Source organism: Pyxicephalus adspersus, chromosome 8 (assembly GCF_032062135.1).
Source record: "Pyxicephalus adspersus chromosome 8, UCB_Pads_2.0, whole genome shotgun sequence".
NCBI classification, from domain to species: Eukaryota; Metazoa; Chordata; class Amphibia; order Anura; family Pyxicephalidae; genus Pyxicephalus; species Pyxicephalus adspersus.
In genome coordinates, this window is record NC_092865.1 from 15,298,498 (window position 1) to 15,321,935 (window position 23,438).

Sequence of the window (23,438 nt, forward strand, 5' to 3'; positions counted from 1 at the left end):
CCTGTACATATGATTGGAAAAATATGGTATAAATATTTCAAATGCATGGAATTATGCATGCAATTAGTTTCAGCCTTCGTGTTGGATTGAACCTGTCTACCAGTACAAGGAGATCTAAGTGAATAACTCGAGTCTCTTGCTATGTTTTTGTAAGGCAAGGAAATTTCCAAATGATATCTTGGACCTCAGAACAATTAGGCTCAATGAACCTGCTGTAAAGGAATGGAGGGGGAAAGACGAGCAGTAGAGATAACAAATGGGTCAGGTGTTTAGTGATCCAATACAACAGATCACTAAATTACATCACAGAACACCTGACATTAGATTTCTACCTAAAGGGATTATGAACAACCATCTTGGGTGATCGAAGACTACCTGGGGCTTTAGCATCTGAGTGCACTTCTAACAGCTTAGCAGATATTTTCCTTTACTTGCAGAGTCTTCAAAGGGATAAAACAAAGGAAACATGCATGTATTGCAGATGTACTGCATATGTTTTATGTTTAGAATATGAACTTTATTTGTATAAGTAAAACACTATATACAGTACACAATGGCACAACTGCTTTGTATTTGCCTTACAGAGATTCCATGTCAATCACTTCTATCTATCACAATAAATCCTATGTCAAAGGCAAACATAGAAAGTTTTTACATTTTTGCAACTGATGCTTGTCTTCAGCAAAACATGTTACCATGAATACAAAAGGTACACTTATTTCTTCTTAATTTAATTTAAGTTCCAATAATTTATTAAAACTGCACTTATGTGCATGTAAATACTCAATGGCTACTAAAACATTACAAATCCAGTAACTGCAAATCAAAGGCTCGGAAGAACTCTAATGTAATCTTGTAATATAAATGAATAATATTTTTTTACCTTAGGTCCTGGTGGCCCTACGCTTCCTGGGATTCCAAGAGTGCCTTTCTCCCCCTGTCGACCAGGTAATCCAGCCAATCCTGGAAGTCCCGGGCTGCCCTTTTCACCCTGCAGAAATTAGTGTTTGAAAAGAAAAAAATATGATTATTGGTTGACAACATGTTTGGCACAGATGCAACACTGGTACAGATGTTAGCACCGATGCTTTGGTAGCTCTGGTCCCCATGTGGGTTTGTCCCACCAGGAAGGCTCTCTGGAAGGAGCTTGTGTGGGTTTATTCTGTCTGTTCCAATTTTCCTCTTGAATACAAAAAACAAACCAGTAGGTTATGAGACTCTTCTTAATGTTAGCCCTACGCTAATATGTGTTTTATTTTACAACAGTTTTAGGAGAAGCAGTGCATAGGATACTAGAGGAAAATGGCTTATATATGCAGTACTGATATTATATTAATAAGTTTTCAAGTGTATGTCCACCTTAAAAATATAAGTGGAGTCTGGTGGGCTGACTGTCCATCTGGGAGTTTTAGTAGTTCCTGTACACCTTTGTGTGTTCCAGTTCCATTTACCAGTATTCCTTTTCCATTTACCATAATAAAGAATAGGTGACAATAGATAAAATCAGCTGGGAAAATAGTAATGACCTTATAATGGCTCAAACATAGACTAATTTTAATTCTTTATTAGATGTATTTTTATATAGCACTGACACACCAAAAACTTTAAAGAGAACACCAAAGTGAGCACATCAACCCTTGCCTGAGGGAGAATAATTTTTTTTACCTTCTACATATGTATCTCCATACCTAGGCCCATTAATTAGTATTCCTGAAAAAGCAGACCAGTTATGACCAGAAATATCCAGTTCACTTAAGCTTTCTGTAATTTTATCCCCTATGGAAAAATTGTAATAACTTTTAAAATTTGGGAATCATATTTGTAATTACCGGATATACCCGAATATAAGCCAACTTTTTCAGCACCCAAAATGTGCTGAAAAAGTCACCCTCGGCTTCTACTCAAGTCAGGTATCAACCTGATTGAGATGCAGGTGCTGCCACTGCCTGCAGAGGGAATCCCTAACATCACTGGAAGGGGCGCGGCTTGTGTGGGACCCACACAAGCCACGCCCACATCATAACACACCTCTGGTGTGTTAAGGCCAAGACTAACAATGTATATTGGGGGTAACCTTTCCCTGTTTTTAGAGACCATGACTGTCAGTGAGAGGGGTGACAGCATGGCCCCTACCCGTCTATCCAACTCTTTATTAGTGTGTACATGGTGCTGTGCTTGCTCCCTTTCCTGTGTACAGCGATCTCCAGCAGAAGAAAGTTAGGAGGCCAGTGACTCCAAACCTGAAAGAAGATCTACTGAAGCTGCAATGCTAGAGAGAGTGAGAATCACAGAGCTAGAGAGGATCACTGTGCCTGGCAAGTACCACATTGTGCAAATACAAAAAAATACATGCATTACAAAAGCTCACCCACATGCACTGATTTTATTTGTTTTAATGCAGTGAATGTGAATAACTGCCCTCTAACACCTAAATCATTATCTCAAGACACCACAATGACCACATAAAAGCAAACTTATCATTGTCCTTAAAACCCCAATTATCAGTAATCATCATGGAATATATGTATATATAGTCTGTTATTATCATACTCCCCCCCCCTCCATCATTACAATCTAGAACTCCAGAGAAATCCCATTTTCACCCTATAACATCTCACTACCACATAAGAAGGCATTTTTTAAGGAAGGCGCCAATAGCTTCAGCATTTCCCACCCTCGGCTTATACTCGAGTCAATCAATTTTTCCTGCTTTCCATGGTAAAAATAGGTACCTCGGCTTATACTTGGATTGACTTATACTCAAGTATATACGGTAAGAAGATGCCTGGATCTTTACTCGCTAATGTATGGTCATTTATTTTATGATTGATTATTATATATACTTGAGTGTTTTTATCAAAACAATCTCCTGTGTTATGTGGTAATTAAACATTTTTTTTTTAAATACAGTTTTTTTATTGCCTTAATAGTCCTTTTCTTTTGAATATTCACATTATTTGTACCTCCTATGTATATAAGTAAAACCTTTTTTTTTATTTTTGGAAGGTTTTCTCCTACTTTTTGTTCAATTTTAAGGTATCTCACCAGTACAAATAGGGAGATCAATCCAAAACTAGAAAAAAAAATGGATATAGACCTTCAAGGGCAATGCACAGATGCACTGGCACCAACATCGTTGATTGGCCTCCATCTAGGTTAAGGATCTTCTGCCATCTTACTTGGCCATAGTTATGTATATATTATTAACAGCTCAGAATCAGGCAGGTAAACATCCTTTATTACTAAAGAGTATTTCTGCTCTAAAATAAAGAGCATACGTGTTTGCACATTTGTTCTTTTTTTTAATTTAAGTTCCACTTTAAGAGGAGGCAAAGAGGAGTTCCACTTTAAGAGGAGGCAACGGTGGACACAGGCTCATCTGGTCTTTTTTATTTAACAATGAACTGAACTCAACCACCCAAACTCAATCAATGAGTTCAACTTAAACACTTTTTAAAAACTTGTGAAATATAAATAGTCATATGAAGCAACAGCATACAGCTGCATGTCTTCTACAGATGTGCTGGCAGAGATGTTAATAAAACTCAGGTTTCCCTTTTATTTTTCAAACGCTTCAGTTTGGGATTAATTTGGCCTTGTGCGGCTTATGTTGCAACAAACAATGAAATGGACAGGAAAAAGAAAAAAAAACCTTTTCCTATCGTATATATTTTTATGGATACATCAAACAAGCAAAACATTAAAGAAGACTCAAATAAATGTGATATTAGTTTATATGCATAACATATGACCTATCTGTCTCAATACATACAGATCATAAAATCACACTAAGCAAAAGCATGTTTTTATGTCTGTAGTTCCAGTCAACGATGTATAAATTAAATAGGCATTTTACAGCTCTTGGAACAGATATTAAAAGAAACATTAGAGATAATATTTGCTACATTGTTTTCCTTTAGGAATGTTTAATAAAATGTAGCGAAGAGGACCAGTGCTGCAGTTTAAGGAAAACTTGTATGAAAACCATTACCATTTAGCATAAGATAATTAAAAAAAAAACAACTTTCTGCAAAAAAAAAAAAAAAACCTTTTTAATGCTTGCTTATCCTCAGCATGGTACTGAGTGGTTAATATTTTCAAAAGATGTCTAAGGAATTAATAAATTATAAATAATACATTAGGGAAGTTTGACCCTAACACTTAACACTCTATACAACCAAACCCAAATGTTAGGTATCCTTAAAATTATTTTTTACCACTTAACCTTCTAGCTAACCTTTGTATCATGGGGATGACTTACAGGTTTTGGGGGACCCTTGCTATAATTACTTTATCCACAGCTCACAGTACATTAGAGTGGTGGTTGGTAGGAAGAATTATTTTCACATTGCTGGCCATTGGGAAGAATGTCACCCTTACAGATAGCCAAAAAGACAATAGGTGTCAGTGGTATCTGTCCTGTATAGCACAAATTGCTCAAAGAACTCCTAGCGACCTTGGGTTGAGAAACGCTGCTCTAATGTAACGCTGAAACTTAACAGTTAGATTTAGACTTTCATAGTGAAAGCAATATACATAATAGCCAATTACCCAAACTTGACATGCTGCTTTGCTGTAAGGTCATGTACAATCAGTGTCAGCAATGATATGCATGTACCTACCCCAATCAGTATATCATCATGTAAAACTCTGGGAATGTTAGAGACATGAGGACAAAGACCAATATTTTTAATAAATAAATGGCTGTTTGTGTTTGCAAAAAGACTTTTTGGCCATGGCAATTCATATTCACTGCTCAGAAGATTGATCAACCTAATACACACATTGCTAAGGTATGAATACTCACAGGTAGTCCAGGTTTTCCAGGTAAACCAGGCTTTCCGGGAAATCCAACCACAGAATCAGAGCCAGGGTAACCATCCGCACCTCTCAGTCCTGGCAGACCTTGTTTTCCCTAAGTCACAAACATATCATGATACTTGGCTTTCGTCTATCATATATTTAAGGACAGTGTGACCAATGGCTAAAACATACATTTTTATGAAGTAAAACTAATACAAGTCCAGATCGGTTTAATTAAGGAAAGTTTAAGATAATCTCTTTAATACAATCCTATACTTAATAATATTTAATAAATATAATAATATTAAAAACAATTCACCAAGATCTTGTATGGATTATGGAGGAGTTGGACTACTATGTAAAGTCCTCTCCAGCACATCCCAAAGAATATCAATTGGATATTCAGACCAAAGGTCTGTACTTTGGACTGTGGTGACCAATTCATTTGTGAAAATGATGTCTCATGCTCCCTGAACCACTCTTTCACAATTTGGGTCCATAGAAATCTAGTATTGTCATCCTATTTAGCTGCTTTTTTGGGTCCATAATTTTGCTGAACCTGCACCTGATCAACCAAAGCCCCCCCAGCTCCTAACACAGCCCCCACAGGCACCCCAGATCATAACATTGCCCGAAAGGTTTGGGGACATTTTTTGGCCAGGCAGGTTGTGCATGTTTTTATCCATAAGTAAGGGGGATTCTTAAGGCACAGAAACATGCAGAATTTTATTGGCATATTTCAATAAAAGAGATACTTTTACAAGCAGAGTGGTGCAACTATTCTTTATTGAGAAATAAAATCACGACAGGGGTTTTACCCACTTACCACTTGATCAAAAAATAAAAAATAAAGTTTGGTCTTTGGATACACTTTTTATTTTAGGTATTATCTGTGGCCAAAAAACAAATCAGCTACAGCATGAGCTATAATAAGATGTTCCTAATAAAAAGTTTGTATATGGATGGCATGTTGCTGAATTGCTTCCAAATTAAAACAACCCCATATGCATTGTCGGGGAATGTTACTGTAGCAGCTACAGTCTGATAACCATCTTATTGCTAGAATGATATAAACAGCAACCACTGAATGTGTTTAAAAGATTTCAGTGATTTGTGGCTGAGTAATTGACGTTTAGCAGTGTCAAGAGCTACAAAAAAGACACCTTCAGTAAGTAGTCATGTTATCCAATGCAGCTGCGGATCACCCCGTCACACCAGTGATTTGTAGCTGTACAGACTGTTTCCAGCAAATCCGCAGCCATCTACAAATCACTGAAAGTAATCTGAGATTCTATCTGCCACTGCTACAAAATCACCCATCTGACATGATCCTTACAGGGTCCAAAGGCAAAGGTGAGCTCATTACATCATGTAGAAAGTCAGCTACCTGTTTCCACAAAGGCTCTAGTTTGTGGATCTATCCATATAAGATTAAATAACGTGCTAATAATCATGCATATAAATCACATGCGTTTCAGAGGCTGCTGGAAAAAATCTATAAAACAGAGCACATCTGGCATTAATATAACATCTGCCTGCTGGGAAGGCGCACAGTCTTGTGGTATCACAGCTGATAATCAATGGACAATCCAGCGTGGACATTTTCCAATGAAGCTAAAGCTTGGATATCTTCTGCTGTAAAATATCAAAGGTACTCACGGGAATTCCTGCCTTGCCAGGTGGTCCCCTCATTCCTTTCTTGCCCTTAGCACCCTAAAATATAAATGTTTATACAGTTAAGTCAACTGAAGATTTACACCTTTAAATCTTACACAGGCTTAGAACAGATGAGAATACTCTGTGCAGAGTAAGAGGGACAGAATGTTTTCACCCGTGACAGCCATGAAGCAATATATCTGTCAAAATGTTCAAGTTCCAGACTGTTAAAGTACCCGGACAATAGATGCTTTTAAGGCTCAGTCAGCCATTTCCCTAAAGGAGATTCATGTAGCTGTGTTCCCAGCGCCACCCACTCTCTGTAGAACTGGCATGGGCAAACTACGGCTCGTGGGTCATATACGGCCAGTTGGGTTTTTTAATTTGGCACGCTTTTACGTGTAATTTATATCAGTTCATACAGACGCTTTCCATCGATCTGATACCGGCCTGGCCCATCTGTCAAATTTTAAAACTCATTGTGGCCCCTGAGCCAAAAAGTTTGTCCATACCTGCTGTAGAACAACACAGCAAACTTGGTGAAAATATCTTTTTTGAAGCAGAAGCGTTGATGACTTGCACAGTAAAGAAACTCTGGGAGATCTCACCAATGTAGATCCTGGGATGTACAGATAATATTTTACATTTTACCAATCAGTAGGTGTGGTTACTTCATTAGCTTTCTTTTGTAGGTTTTTTTCCCCTCCCTTTCAACTTTTTCATTTCAGGTCCCAAAGTGGCTACTTTTACTGCTCTACTGTATCTATGAAAAATTGCCATCCAGGTTGGACTTTTCTTCATCTTTACTACTTAGGGGATGGGCTGATTAGTAGTTTGCAAAGGGAAGATAACATTATTTAATACATACAGATCATATCACAGGAAGTGACAAGGAAACTGCATTTCTAGTAAGATCACCTGCATTTGCTTGCTGCATTGGAATTTTAAGCAAGAGGTCAATACTCGACCTTGTATTTCTATCAATGAAGGTTTTAACTGATGTAGTCATATACATAACAATGTGTGCACAGTCTTCCTGATACAATCATTACATTTTCTGTTGATCTGGTGTCCAAAGTTTAAGATCGTCAAGATTGGTCACATGATCTCTGCTCAAATTGTTCATATTAGCTAACTTTACCTTTGAACAGAGACCACATGACTAAACACCCTAGGGTTATTTTTAAAGAAGTAAATATGAGACAAAAGATCATCACTTTGTTTGCTTTATTTTCCTGGGAAAGGGCTAATTGATGTGAGATTTAGAAGAGGCTAATTGTTTGTTTTATTGTGATGATCACTGATCTCTGTAACTTAATTACTCTATAATAATTGGAGATCAGAAGCTCAATTTACTTGCATGCAGAATGCAGTTACTGATTACCACTTTTAAAGCCATGATATAATAACATTGCAGTACCTTTGACTGTACCTGTACCTGTAAATATGACGATCTTAATCTTTTAACAATTAAAAACAGCATTCCTATATAACTGGCAATTTCATAATGATGTGATTTGTGCATATATAACCCAAACTGTTAGCCTGCTCATCTTCATCTTCTTTAGCCCATATGCTAATAAAGAGAGGGGAAATTATGTTTTCATCTTGAAAAGTACTTTAGCCCTTTCTTTATATTTATCCCAGCAATAAATTTGAATTATTTTAGGTTAGAATCTGTCTACAATACCAACATTGTAGTCATTTCTGTTGTATATTAAAATAATTTAGGTAATATTTCACAATATATAAAAATAAAATGATAAAATATAAAATGATATAATACACAATCCCAGCATGTAGGAATTCCTGAAAACTATAATGTCATGTGTGTAAAGACAGAGATGTTATTGGATCAGGATTTCACAGCAAGGTTTAGAGTTTTATTTCAATAGTATGATCTAACTACTACATGAGGATGTTATGGAAGATTATTATCACCATGAAAAAGGAAATCCTGAAAAAGGTCCAACAAGAAAATGAGGTGATATAAGCCTGCGTTATCCAAGAAAACCTTCACCCAAGGAAAAAATGTAATTTACTGCAGCTTACCATTGCTTGGATGTGGTGGCTGCACTAACGTTCTATTTTAAGATATATTTAAGAGCTTTTTAAGATCTTATCTTGCTGGCAGCACACTTTTTGTCTATAGAGGAGCAGTAAGGTCTCCCTAGGACAAAACCCCTTTTAGGACCATAAAACCTCCCCATCTCCTCATCTTCACTACATAGGAAGGTGCTCTATAGCCCACAGAGGTTGCTCTTACTGCTTGGGTGTTGTCAGCTCAAAAGTTAGAGGTTCATAGGGTTTTTAACAAACTGGTATGGTTCTGTACTTGCAGGATTTTTAGAGCACTGGGACACAAATGACTGCAATTGTTCTTTGCAAAATGTACTGAATGCATCACATCTATTTTCCTAGAATCTGGTATATTTTTAATAAATTTGCAGCCTTGAGTTTCAATCCTTGGTACAGAATGGAACTATTAGAATAACTGTTGTCTGTGGGTCAGGCAGGCAATGGGCCTGATTTATTAAAGCTCTCCAATCTTGGAGCTAACAGACTGTTATGGAAGAACCAGCAAACCTGGTTGACAAATGTTTTAATCCTGAACCAGATCTATTTCAAGTTTGTTGAATCCCCCATGTTCTCCTGTGATATTCTATCTTCACCAGTCCTGGAGGGCTTTAATAAATCAGGCCTAACTTGATGACCTCCCTTTCCTCTGATTTGCATATGCAAAATAAATAATTTTTGTCACCCACTTTACTTTGTACAGATGTTCGTTTTGCTTTATTTTCCACACCAACATGACCATGATGAATGCAAACGTTAACATTGACATAAAGTGGAGAAAGCAAAATGTGTACTTACTGTTGATCCTCGCTCTCCTTTTTGCCCCTGATAACCCACCAAGCCTGGCTCGCCCTATAAGAAACATCCAAGTGTTACACACAGTTCAGGAGATCTGAAATTGTTGACTTGTGTACATATAAGCACAAAAACATAAAGGATCAGAATGATAATATATAAACACAGCAATGACCCACTATTAAAGTGTATGTAAACTCCAACAATGAACTTCTTCTATTTTCTACCTTTGTTTTTATAAATGTACGTTATGTTATATCTGGTAAATAGAAATTTAAAACTTTCCAATGCCCAGTGCTCATTTACTGTGTTATCTCAATAAGTCTAATTAGCCATCCCAGTTTTCCCAGTTTATATGTTGGACTGCCATACCTATGTTGGGTTCTCTCTCTTTATCAAGATAAGAACAGTGGGACAGTTTGAGGAGTTAACAAAAAGAAAACTGGGCATGACTGTCATTACCACTTAGTCCACAAGATGCTTTGTAATATCAGCACAGGATGAAGGAGTGGAGTGCATTACAACAGGTATATTTTTAAAAGAATAAGCCGGACCAATAGGAGGGCTTTAGTGTAGAACAGGGGTATCTGTTACTTGGTAATTGTATCCAAAAATAATAAAAGCTATAATGATATAGCATATGATGAGCATCTAAAATACTCAGTGATTTACTTACAGGAGCCCCTTGCTGGCCGATTGCTCCTCTTGGTCCAAGAACACCAACAATACCCTAAAATAAGAACACAATAAGGATTATTTTTTCACAAAGGATAGTAAAGAATGACATATTGTTATCACAAAAAACCCACAATGAAATCATTGCTATGGTACTGGGTATATTCAATATTAAAATTTGTTTAATTCAAAAATAAACTCAGTTTTGGGTGGGTAGAGATGTACTGACCCACTGTTTGTATAACTGCAGCTCTAGAGACCATCAGCCAGGTTCATCACAGCAGTTTATATCCCATCCACAACATTCCATAATGCTGGAAGAAAGGTGGATGGTAGTTTTACAACAGCAGATATTTAAATGAAAGATTTGTGAAGAAGGAATGGTCCATCATTTGGGTTTGTAATGAATCTGAAACATCAGTTAAGAAAATTTTTGCTTGGATCTTTTGCAACCGAAGTCTCCATGAGTACAACGATACAAGCATGTGATTCAACTGCCTAGCAAGTTTGCCAAAAGCTGAGTTTCAAGCAGGCAGCTAAATCCACAAGTGAGATAAATATATAAAGCTGTGTTGCCTGCCAAATGATTTCCATTTATGTCCATCTTGTCCAGAGATTTATACAGCTCTGCCACACAGCACAATCCTGTCTGGAGGCCAAGAGATCTGATTTTTCCATTGTTTAGATTAGTTATTCTCACTGGTATTCTCCCCATCTCCTGCATGAGACTGGACAGCGATTAAAAAGCAGAAACTGGGGTACTGAAGTGTAAATCCAGAATTCTGTTTTTGTAAAACAATCATGGAAAAATGTTTTTTACATCCTAATATACTTTAAAGAGACTTCTTCACCAGATATTGATATCAGTAAAGCTAAATTAGCATATACCTGGTTGATTACTAAACTTCCTGTAAATCTTGTTATTGGGATTTACATTTTATAAGCTGTCCAAAACTTCAAATCTTCCATGCTGAAGTCTGCCTGACAGTACAGCTTTGAATTTAACCACGGCAGGAAGATTGGGGTGGCTATTAAAGTTATTGGCAGGCAGTTCTAAGTTCCTTCACTTTATCCCTACGTCGCTGCACAAAGGTCTACCTAAAATGCATGGGCACTATATTTATATACAGGTGTACATGCTAAAACAGAAATTTTCTAGAAATAGCAACATACACCAAAACAGATAAGTAAGACATCTAAAGCACGTTTTTTGTATGTCAAACAAATTGAGATTTACTAAATGAATGTTCTTTAATAAGGTAAATTACCGCTTTGCAAAGAAAATTCACTTTGCATAGAACAATGTGCAAAATAATCTGAAGAAAACTGTTTTTTTTCCCTTGTACATGAATGGACAATTGAAGATCTCTTTTACTAAGCAAAGAAAAATATTTCTTGGTTATTTTTTTAATTTGATATGCTAAGCTTATATTCTTTAAGTTAATCAACCCCATTATGTCTCAAAGGTGAACAAACGTATCTCCGAACATATTTTAGTACCTGATAGCCTTCATCTCCAGACTCTCCCCGATCACCACGCTCTCCAATAGGACCCTGTGTTAAGACAAGGTGTAAATTTTAGTTTGTTAGGCAATAAAACACCTATTGCATACAAGAACAAATCTGTAGGATATAGATGATAGTCACAATGAACAGTGAGAGTAATCTGGAATACAGCAATTTCTTCTAAAACAAATAATAAAGCCAGTTCCTCAATCAATATAACATTAGTATGTGCAGAGTGGAAGGGTAATTCAATCAGTTTGTGATTCCAAACAAAATTCCCTGGCGGTCCGCCCTGCTAACCAGCAAAAGGATTTGTCTAATCTACTTTTTTACTATAATGCCAGTCGAAATTGCATTTGTTTCCTGGAAGCCAATTGCCATGCCAAGTAAACTAAATCTATTTTATTTTTTCCTGCTTCCTACATTTTCTTTTTCTTTGCATTCTTAATCAATCTGTAGGGTCTCTGCACTGTTCCATCTCTTCATCTTGAAATTTGGTGTATGGGTTATTCATACTGCCACAAATGCATGGGACCTCAAAAAATATCCATGCATAAATTTTGGATTGTTTCTCATACAAACAAATTTTTGCTCAACTTTTGTTTTCATCTATGATATTTAAAAAATATATGTGTGGCTTTATTTAAATGTTAAATGCTAATTAAATGGATGAAAAATGGATGCGCAAGTTCTGCTTTCTTAGTTACCTCCTCTTGTCCATCCTTTTGATTTGGCAACGATTTAGTAAATTGATGGATTTATCCTTTAACGTTCTCCTCCTGTGAGCAACTCAACATGCAGGACTGACATCACTGTTTTTGGCTTGGAGTTTTTTATTTTTTCCTGGAGTTTTCTTATAGCATCCTAATGTAAAGTACACCCATAATCTACTCTATATCAAATGAAATATAATATAACCTTACAATCATTCAATATAATGCCTAAAACAAAAGTGCTTTAGAGAAAAACCTACTGGTTCACCTGGGGGTCCCTGTGGTCCAATAACAGTACTGTCTTCACCAGGATAACCCTATGAAAGAAACATACAGCAAGAAGAAACGTAAGTGGGATTTGTCCTCAACCCTACTGAACCATTATTGCATAAATAAGTAGTGCCCAAATCATTACACTGTGTAGAAAACTAGGTCCAGGGTGTCCAACTCCAGTCCACAGCGGCCAGAATCCACACAAATTTGAAGTACTTGTCTAACACACTGCTATAAATTTACTGTGGTTTACAAAGAGTCAGAAGCATCAAAAAATCCTGGCCTGTACAGGACTTTCGAGGACTGGAGTTGGACATCTCTCTACTAGGTTCTTTAACCAAAGGTAACACATATACACAAGGATCTGAGTTAGAATTAGCACACGTTGTGTATTTTTATATTTCTTAATATTATATTGTATATTTGGAAACAATGATTGTGAATAAAAAATTAAACCTGAAGAATATTTTTACATTGTTAATCTTTAAAGGTATTGATAAACCTACATTGTTGTTATAAAAATGCCACAATATCCCCATCCCGATAATATTCCTAAAGAAGCAGAGGTAATTCTGAGAAACGCGTCAGCAAATGCAAAAATAATATGGGAATATGTTAACATGTTAGCATTGTACCCACAGTGTTTTTTTTCTTTCTATGTGTTTTTGTGTAAGAATTTTAATCAAACTGAATAAAGCAATGTTCATTTAGTATGTTTGGTGAGTCACATTGAGTGTTATTATGTGCCTGAAAGGTCCATTAACCTATTGGAGAAATGTATATATGTGTTGCAATATATAAATGCTAAATCCATACCTAATGGTTGTGCGCTGAGCAGAATACATACAATTAGCTGGTCTGATCCTTGCTTTCTAGTCTCCTGTCGACACCTAATGTTTAGTCTACAAAAACCTCCCTTCACTTCCTTCTAAAATCCCAATTCTTAATCACGGTGTTGTTTGCAAAAAACAAAAATCATATCAGCATTTCTTTACAGGGTCTTAGACCCTGTTTCTCCACCAGTCAGACTCTGTCAGTAAATAATGACGTGATTCGAAAGTTTTTATACATGGGTTACTAAATTATAAGCCAGTAAAGTGACAAATACTCATGCGTATGAGTCCTTACCTTCTCTCCTTTAGGCCCTGATGGTCCGGGGGGGCCTGTCTGGCCTTGATGACCCTAAATACAAGAGCATTGCTTTATTATATAATAAGTGTACATACGTAAGGCAGGCTACAACAGAGGAAGCTTCTGGAAGTAATGAGCAAAATAGGGAGTGGACTAGCCTAGGAACCTAGGTAGGGTTCACTTAGAGAAAGTTTAAATAACCAATAAATAAACTGGTTTAGTGATCCCACATGGATGACTAAACCACAGCGGGGGACTGCTGTGCACATTCTAGGTCTTCACCCAACATGACCACAATTGCTTATCTTAGATGACAACTATCTAGGTGTACATAAGACCTGGTACAAGATAAGAGCTAGCAAGGCTTAACAGACTCATCGAGACAGCACAGGAAGGGTGCACTGGACAGCTTAGTATTTTTGACTTAACAGGTAATTCTTTGTACTCAAACTGATACAGTACAGTTATTATAAGTAAATTCTAGATTTTTGTTTAGAGTTTACAAACAGGTTAGGCTTTGTGCTGCCCAAGAATGCGCTAAGAGGTACTGCACTTGAATTAGCCATTAGGAAAGAACTATTGAATAAGCCCAATTATTGTACAGAACACTGAGCAAGAGTGGTTTCCAGTTGCACCAATCGATTATGCATAAACACATGTGCTTTTTAAATTTATTAAAACAAGATTTCCAGATATCCCCTGATGACAGTACGTAATTATTACATTTCCTTATGACTCAGATCTGCTTATTTGGGAAAATGGAAAATGGCTGTGGACACTAAAGTATATGTTTACTCTGCACATATTTATTCTTTAGAGCAATGTTTACAATACTAGAATCAGCTGCCAACTACAAATAGTACGGGACGTTTGGAAGAGTTCTGTAAATGTTGTGTTCTATTTTATAGTAGACAGTGTCCAAATTGAGTGCCACAGCGCAGATGGGTAATATGTGCAGTCACTTTCTCAAATGTTCAACATGTGGATACATGCCCAGTTCATTTGTTTCCAGTAAATGGTACTGTTGGTTCTACAGTATACATTACAAGGATTTAGGATAATTGTACAATTCTAACCTTGACAACAGATTGGGGACAGAGCTAATATATTCCAGTATGACTATGCCCATGTGTACAAAGCCAGCTCCAAAAAGAAATAGTTTATTGAGTTTGGTGTTGAGGAACTCAAGCTTCCTACACAGTCCTTGACCTATACCCTACTGAACAACATACCTAACAACAGCATTTGACCAGACATATTCTATTTTGCCAGAATGCACACATTTCCAATTAACTTTTCCAAGATCTAAAGTAGAAGTTCCCAAAAGAGTAGAGGTTGTTATATCCCCCATCGCAAAAATAATGCCCTTGGGTTTGGAATGTGATATCCAACAAGTCCATATAAATAGATCTAAAGGTCAGGTGACCACAAACTTTGTAAAAAATGTGTAAATTCTTTGGTAAAATTAGCAAGAATCTTATGGTAATTCATTATTAAGTAGTACTCTTTAGGCATATCTTTGCCTTAATATGCCCAGGAATATCCTTTATGACCAAGTACTTTATATCTAAATTCAGTGCTCCCACCACCTAAGCTGCACAGACTGCAGACTGTGGGTGTGTTGTTAGACATTATGGTGTGTCATTTGTGCAAATACATTATTCTGACTGATATCAGCATGGTCTCATCCTGTCTTGTAAATCTTTCAGGGACTCCAACAGGGAGATACCAAAGCCTCGGGCATCACAAAACCAAACAAGGACCTTACGACTTTTAAATAAATTTAAAATATATGAGAAATTTCTTTATATAATTACCATGAAAGACAGGAATTTACGGGTGAATACTCCATTACCAGTTTTTCCTAGCAAATTAGGAAGCCCATGACTGCCCCGACTGCTATAATTTACTTTTGTGAATGTAGACTTGACACAAGAATAAATGACATTCATACCCCATATCCTGGGATCCCAGGCTCTCCTTCTGGCCCCATAGCTCCTGGATGGCCCTGTCAAAAATACAAGAATATGACTGTTATATATGATACAGTTTCCTGTGCTAGTAAGTACGGGACATTCAAACATCTGATTATCAAAGGCTTTTTATTTATCCCACTTTAAGACATCTTCCTGTGTGATCGTGTGGGGAGATAGTAAGTTCTTTCCCAGATATGCCCTCTGGAACTGGGAGGAAGAATGTCCTATTTAGCTCACATGATAATTACCATTCTTTGATCTAAACACAGAGTTTACATTACAGATGCAAATAAACACAGGACAAGCTTCTGCATCTTGTAAACGTAATGCACGTGATAGTACAAAGATTATGCAAGAACACTGGAGAAAACTCACCACTGGTCCTCGTGTACCCCGTGACCCTTTAGGGCCCGTTTTGCCTTGCTGTCCTTGGTCACCGGTACTTCCAATTTCTCCAACTGGCCCCATTTGTCCTTTTTCTCCCTGTGGACATGATGATAATGTGAATGTAAGGTAAAAGTTGATAGTTTTTCATTGGCTCTTATGTATTAAAATCACTTGTGGCAAGTTCACATTTGTATTATTTTGTTGACATTTTGCATTTGTGTCTAAATGACCCAACAATAAATAAGGAAACAGCAAAGATTATGCCAGGGGCAGAGGAGATAGAACCATATTACAACCCAATTCATCACAAAGTTGAACAAGGCCATTGTGATAGCCATCAGGTTGATATGTGAATTTATACTGTATGTAGAAGCAAAGCCACCAGAAAATTTAATCCCAAAAGGTTACCCATGATCACTGTCTTAACTACAAACTTTCCTTAGGTTTTTGGGTTGAACGAAGCCCTGCATCACTGAACCCAGATGACTAAAAAAGGACTAAGGGTAAGGCATCATGGACCTCTTACTCTTACAGCGTATTGATACAGAGAACAGAGCTAATGTCATCATTCCTCTTAATTAACCAAGACCACTGACTGGCAAGTGAAGACTAAGGATGACCTAGCATGTCACAGGACACCCAGATGATATTAGAAAATAGTAAGTTAAAAAAAGAAATCTGCTGTCATAGGTCAAGAGACGAGGAGGTTGGGTTAAGGGGTTTATGGTGGCAGAGGAACCTGGAAGCCTTAAAGGATTTTTGGCATCTAATTTGATGACATATTAGAATACTACTCCTGAGAGGTCCTTTTCATCTAGCTAGGCACATCGGAATTCAATTTCTTGCTGCTTCTTAAGCAATTGTTTATTTTTACAAGGCCAAGTTGCTAGCTCTGCTTTGAGACATGGCAGAGCAGAAAATTAAGACCAGGTCCAATTTAGTCAAGAGCCAATTAACCTCCAAATGTGCTTTTGCATTGTGGAAAAAAGAAATCGCTTTACAGAGAGAACCCCCCCCCCCCCCCAAATAACCTGGGGGGAGCATAGAAACTCCAGGTGGACAGTTCCCTATTTGAAATTTGAATTCAGGTAGTACTGCAAACCAACCCACATGTGCAGGGTAATGCATGCAGACCACAACAAATACCCCTTTTGTAAATGGAAGCCAGTAGCTGCCCCATTGCTGGATAGTTCTGTTGCTGTCCCTATCCTGAAATCACCATGCCATCACTAAGTCTTCCCAACACTGTGAAGAAATCATGAGATTACTATAGAAATTACTATTACTATTACATCATGAGACCCTCCTACTGTAAAGTACATATGAAAGTGGACTATTCACCTAGAAGGAGTATGGTTTATAAGTGTTCTGACCCTTCTTCCAGTTCCAGTTCCTGATAAGTCACAGAAGCATTTGAATTACAGACAGGCAACCATCATTTTCAGATGGTGTTTGGTAATGGCTTTTCCCATAAATCCCCTAGCAAGTGTCCTTTAAAACATATTTTGGCCCCAGGCTCAATCCCAACACAAGTCCACTATCATCAAAAGCCTCTTGTGTTTGTATTGCTTTTGGTGACCAAAATTTAAACCAAAATGTCCCAAGCATGGTTATGCTTGTGTGTGTATACTATTGTGGTTAGAACTTTACAACTGTAAGCTGCTTTAGGGCAAAAATTATTGTAATGGGGGTGCAGTCTGTTGATACAAAAGAAAAATATAATACCAATATAAAACCATGCATGTAAATCCCACGTTAATAATACAATGTTTAGTATTCTCATGAAAGTACAAAATACTATATTTTCAATAAAATAAATAAATTACCTTTTTGCCTGGACGACCTCTTTGCCCTGGATTTCCTTGTTTTCCTTCTGGACCCTGTTTGCTCATAAAAAAGAAATTCAATAATTAGATTGTAAAAGTCAGAAAAGACAGAAACAGTTACCAAAACATTTTTTAAAACAGTATTTTATTGTTCAAGCAAAACATTTCTACTGTGAAGACCATAAAAAGCTCCAAAGTAATTGCATCCTGAGTGAAACACTGCCTTTTGAAAGCAAAGTCCTTTGTTCAAGTGGTATTCACTGTTACAATGTGTCCTGGAAAATCTCTACAACTTGGTCATGCAAGCCATCTACTAAATGTAAAAGTGACTCCTTGGCTTTCATGATGCTCTTCTCTCCAGTCTGTGACCAGCCAATTTTGATAGGGGAGGTTGGACACTTTATGGTGCATAACAAAATAGGATATCTGAGAACGTGAAGCAAACAAAGTGCCATTCAAATACATTTTAAAAAGCTGGTAGGAGTCATGTGGCTAGTGTCTCCTCCAGTGATGGAGTTCCTTCTGCAGCACTAGGTTGAGGACACTGAAGGACAATCAAGACTCCATGCCATGGTCTGCAATTTTTAAATGGCTCATAAAATGCAGGCAGTGTGGAAAAAACACTACAGTGGCCAGTAAAAAACAAACAGTGAAATGCAAAGTTTGCTCTAAATATACCCTAATATTGTGTATTTCTGATGAATTAGATAAAAGAAGCTAATTTATCGCAGAAGAAAACTGCAGTAAACCTACTTACAGGCAATCCCATTATGCCAGGTTCTCCAACAGACCCCTGGATTCCTGGTATGCCATCCTCTCCCTTTTCACCAGTCTCTCCTTGAAGGCCGGGATCTCCTGGTTCTCCCTTCAAAAGAAGTAAAAGCACTTATGTACATAAAACACTTACATTTTCCCTTTAAGCTCCCAGTAACACATTGCGTAGTATGCCGAATGTCATATGAAGACAAACAGGATGGCAGGAGTTTACCTTTAAGCCATCTTTTCCCTGAACACCATCTTCCCCTGGTGGACCCGGTTCTCCCTGTTAAGTGAAATAAAAAAAAAATATATAAAAAATATATATAAAAGTCAAACTTGTTTGATCAGGGTCAGTACACCCGAAACTTTAAGTTTAAACCCTAACAATGAACTTCTCCTATTTACTCCCTTTAGACTGTTAAGATACTATTGGAAGCATTTTCTCATATATGTTTATTAATTGCAAATGGAAAATGTTGTTGTGTGTCCTTTGTGTACGTCCTGTACTGTAGAATAATTAACATTTATGTTATAGATATCTGAGAGCTGTGGAAGTGGACCTAGAAGAATGTGTGGAAAAGATGAAAAGGAAGGAGCTGAATGTAAGGGGCAGAGAATAGGAGGTGATAAGGTAGGAGAAAAAAGAAGGGTCAGTTTGGCAAGAAGAGTGAAACAGTGTACTTCCCTGCCAATCTAGTATTTCCTATTGAAGGGTGGCAATTGGGGTCCTTGGGGGCAGTATGGTGGGAAATGTTGCAATGTTGGGAGGGCCTGCCCTATGTGTAGCTCCTCCTGAAGTACTTGTAAAAGTGGCGGCAGAGGTTCAGTGAGCAGAGGGTCTGCCAGATTGGTCACGTTCCCGAGGCGGGACTGTACACCTGGGAAAAGGAGGATTAGTCAAAAGGGGCAGACAAAAAGGGGTGTGGCCATCAAGGTAACGCCCCAGAGGACCTGCAACCAGAAAAGGGGGTGCTGAGAGTTAAAGTGGGTGGGAAGAAAATTGTGTTTTGTATAGAAATTGTTGTTGAAATGTTTAAGTGATAAAAGAGTTGTATTTACTAAATGGGTGAAGAGGCCAGATTCTTCCAAACAAGTGGTCTGCATTTATTCTGGTTGGGGAAATGGGGGGTGGAAGAAGAGAGTGAAGGATAAGTATGGGAAGTGACATCCCAGGTCAAGGGATAAAACACAGAAATATACGTATGCTGCAGGGAAGCTCTACATTTTTTTTATTCAGGCTAATGCAATTAATCGATGACAGTTAAACCTCCTGACAATTAAACAACCTGACAATTTCCTAAATTTCTCTAGGATAATATTGGTAACATTTCTTCCCCTTGAGTTCATGGACTTGCACACCAGCTGTTACCACTATGCAGATGTCCCTATTTTTCTGTTTCAATATTGATTTCTCTGAGAATAAATCAGGCTGAACTAGACCACTCAAAGAAGGCTGGCCACATCCAATCATCCCAGGTGGACTTGATAAAACTTAGGAATTATGGCAGGGAAACCTTATTGTTACAGCGGAACTAATGTTCCACATTCCAAAATTGCAAGCAGACAGGATATTTATTGCAGAAGGGACAGACAATTGTACCTGATTTAGAAACCTATGGAATTATCTTTGCCAAGTTTTCCATTCAAAATGCAGAAGAAAAAGTAGTCAGAATAACCTGAATGTAGGTTTTTAGGGAAATAAAATGTGGGTGTTGTGTTTTATTTAGTGCATGACACACAAAACTGGAATTGAAGTTATAGTTACATTTTCCATAGGTCTAAAATTGGTTCATTATGATATTAATCACCGTGTTATTTAAAACCCATAATAGCTGGTGTGAGGCAGCCTGAGATTATAAAACAGACACTTGGGAAAAGTTAGGATCATTTTAATTTAACCTGGAGGAAATGAAGTGTTTGGGATTGGAAGGTGTCACATAGTAAATCAGCGCTATATATAGGTTCGGAAAATAAACCCATCATAATGCCAGTCTGGAACTACCTTGAAAACAAGGAAGGGAAAAAAACTGTCTGCAGGCAAAGGTCTATCTAAAAATAGTTAGACATAGATCAGCAGCATCACAATGCAAACCATTGCACAGAGCAAATCATAAAAAAATATGGAAGCTAATCTTCCATCATACGGAAATGATAAGACAATGTACTTACCCGTAAACCTTGCTCCCCTGGTGCCCCAACATTGCCCAACGGCCCTTCATCTCCCTGAAATCAAAGAAACATTTAATTCTAATACAATCACATCTAAAGATTTAGTTTTTTTTAACTTTAATAGAGTAGATAAAAACTATGTTAACCCCCGGGAGGCTTTTTTTGTCATTTGTGCACCATTGGGAACGTTTCTCATTGTTTACTTACAACAGTAACTAACAGGAAAATCCCCTTCTAGACAGTTGTCACTAAAACAAGTGTTCAATTGTAAAAGTTTCTCTCTACATCACGGATTTTTAGCAACTTTCAGTCCTGAATGCAATGACTTCCAGGACCAGAAAAATGGACATAGAAAGCAATAGTAACGTAACAATGGATCTGACCTTCACCAATATATCTAGACCTAAATAGAACATAAATAATTAAATGGATTTAAAATGGCAGAAAATGGCTTTGGATAGACTTTTTTTTATAAATTAAAGAAACATTTTAGGAAATGTCCTAAGTGAGTTTTTGACTTTAGACTATATCTTCCAAAATTTTGGTAGGTTTGAAAAAATAGCAGCTTTTACTGATTTTACTGATTGCAGGTCATGCACAATCGCAATCAAAACCCACCTTTATTCCAAGATCTCCTTGAGGTCCAGGTTCCCCCTCAGTCCCAGGTGGTCCCTAGAAAGCACCAATTAAAAAGATATGTATATATAAATAGTGAATGTTCACATTAGCAAGAAAATGTTATCACAAAAAAAGCTAATTTTTCTTCCTTTATCAAATAGTTGTCTTTAATATAAATAATATACACACACCACCTGTCCCAAGTCTCATGCTCCAAATAGAGTTACCTTTAGCTTTGATTTCAGCATGCATTCATTATGTTTCAAAAATATTCTGTAATATCACAACATTTATCTCTATCCAGAGTTGCATTCATTTTGCTCCAAAATCTTGTATTGTGATGGGAGAGTTAGTAGGTTGTGCAGTCTTTTCTAAAACATTCTAACGATTCCCAATGGGGTTGAGGACTTGGACCACTGTGGTAGCCAATCCATGTGTGAAAATGATGTCTCATGCTCCCTGAACCCCACTTTCCTAATTTGAACCCAATGAACTTAGTATTGTCATTTTGGAATATGCCGTACCATCAGGGAAGAAAAATATCAATTGATAGAAAAACCTGGTCATTCAGTATATTCAAGGAGACATCAGACCTAATTTGCTGTCCACATAATGTTGCTGAACTCAGACCCGACTAACTTTTTTAAGCAACCCCAGATCATAACACTGACCCTACAGGCACTCCAGATCATGCCACTGCCCCACAGGCACCACGAATCATAAAACTTCCCCAAAAGGCACCCCAGATCATATCACTGCCCCAATAGGCTCCCCAAATCATAACACTTCCCCCGCAGACACCCTGGATCATATCACTGCCCCCCGTAGGCTCCCCAAATCAAAACACTGCCCCCATAAGCACCCTAAATCAAAACACTGCCCCCATAAGCACCCTAAATCATAACATGGCCTCCACAGGCCTGGAAATTTTTTTTGCCTAGGCAGTGTATATGTATAAATCAACACCCACACACATATACAAGACATCAGCATAAAAAAAATTAAATTCAGTTTGGACAGGGAACATTTTGAGACAAGCCCAGTCAGAACTTACCTCAGGCCCTGTTTCTCCAGGCGGACCTGTGTCTCCTTGTGGCCCTCTTTGTCCCTAACAAATAAAGTAAAACAAATATATATATATCTATTAATAACCGAGAAAGAGTTTTGATTTTTCAGAAGGATATATATAGTAGTACAAATGGTCAGCACGGAAATGATTAAACTGTAGGAGCTGGACCTATGTATCTGCAACACACAGGGGGTTAGAGTAAACAGAGCACTGCCGTGGAGCTCATATTGTCATATTCAGAGGCAGTCATGTGGGGTCTGATGGTTTGAACCCAAGTACATTCTCTTTGTAACTGAACAAATTATAAACATCTGCTTTAATCCTGGCAAAATTAACTTCAATGACTTGTAAAGCTGCTCTGAATTACTTAGAATGGTTTGTGAATTGCATATAAAGGCCCATTGTTGTGTAAATCATTATGAAAACCAAGACATTTTTTTACAAATGGGGCACTAACTTAATCTAACTGTAAGGGTCAAAAAAGTGGCAAAAGAGCACATGTTTATAGAGGAGTCACTGAAACTTGTTCCAAGGGTCCAACATAAAATTGTGGCCTTCTTTTTCTGATTATATGATATACAAATTATAATTATTGTGCATATTTTGCAAGATTTAGCAAGGCAAAACTAGCACTGATATTGAACATAATAGGCCTAATTTATAAAAGCTTTCTAAGACCGGGGTATAGACTAATATGGGAGAACCTGGAAGATCCAGTAAACCTGGGATGGAACTGGTCCAGTATTTAAAACATTTGCTAATTAGTAGCAAATTAATTTTAGGAAATACATTCCAGGTTTACTGGATCACTCAAATTCTCCCATGATAGTCTATCTTCTCTTGGAGAGATTTAATAAATTAAGCCTAATATGTTAATCCATAGCAACCGATCAGGCTTCAGTAAACTATAATCAGATTATTTTAAAATAACAAAATGCAGTGGGGTCACCTCACCACCCACAACCTGATAATTGGGCAACCATAATGGTAAGTCATCATGTTTGTT

At 37.3% G+C, this 23,438-nt stretch overlaps 1 protein-coding gene across 1 annotated transcript in view; it reads right to left on the reverse strand.

Moving 5' to 3' along the window:
* The window catches only part of COL24A1 (collagen type XXIV alpha 1 chain), a 165,414-nt gene that overhangs the window by 12,537 nt on the left and 129,439 nt on the right, over positions 1–23,438 (reverse strand). The window contains exons 33-48 of the mRNA XM_072419592.1: positions 22,418–22,471; positions 21,364–21,417; positions 20,746–20,799; positions 18,806–18,859; positions 18,575–18,682; positions 17,818–17,871; positions 15,980–16,087; positions 15,583–15,636; positions 13,626–13,679; positions 12,485–12,541; positions 11,506–11,559; positions 10,007–10,060; positions 9,334–9,387; positions 6,463–6,516; positions 4,808–4,915; positions 884–991 (exon numbers count right to left, since the gene is read on the reverse strand). Coding sequence (XP_072275693.1) covers positions 884–991; positions 4,808–4,915; positions 6,463–6,516; positions 9,334–9,387; positions 10,007–10,060; positions 11,506–11,559; positions 12,485–12,541; positions 13,626–13,679; positions 15,583–15,636; positions 15,980–16,087; positions 17,818–17,871; positions 18,575–18,682; positions 18,806–18,859; positions 20,746–20,799; positions 21,364–21,417; positions 22,418–22,471 — 1,083 coding nt within the window. The remainder of the gene's footprint in view (positions 1–883; positions 992–4,807; positions 4,916–6,462; positions 6,517–9,333; positions 9,388–10,006; positions 10,061–11,505; positions 11,560–12,484; positions 12,542–13,625; positions 13,680–15,582; positions 15,637–15,979; positions 16,088–17,817; positions 17,872–18,574; positions 18,683–18,805; positions 18,860–20,745; positions 20,800–21,363; positions 21,418–22,417; positions 22,472–23,438) is intronic.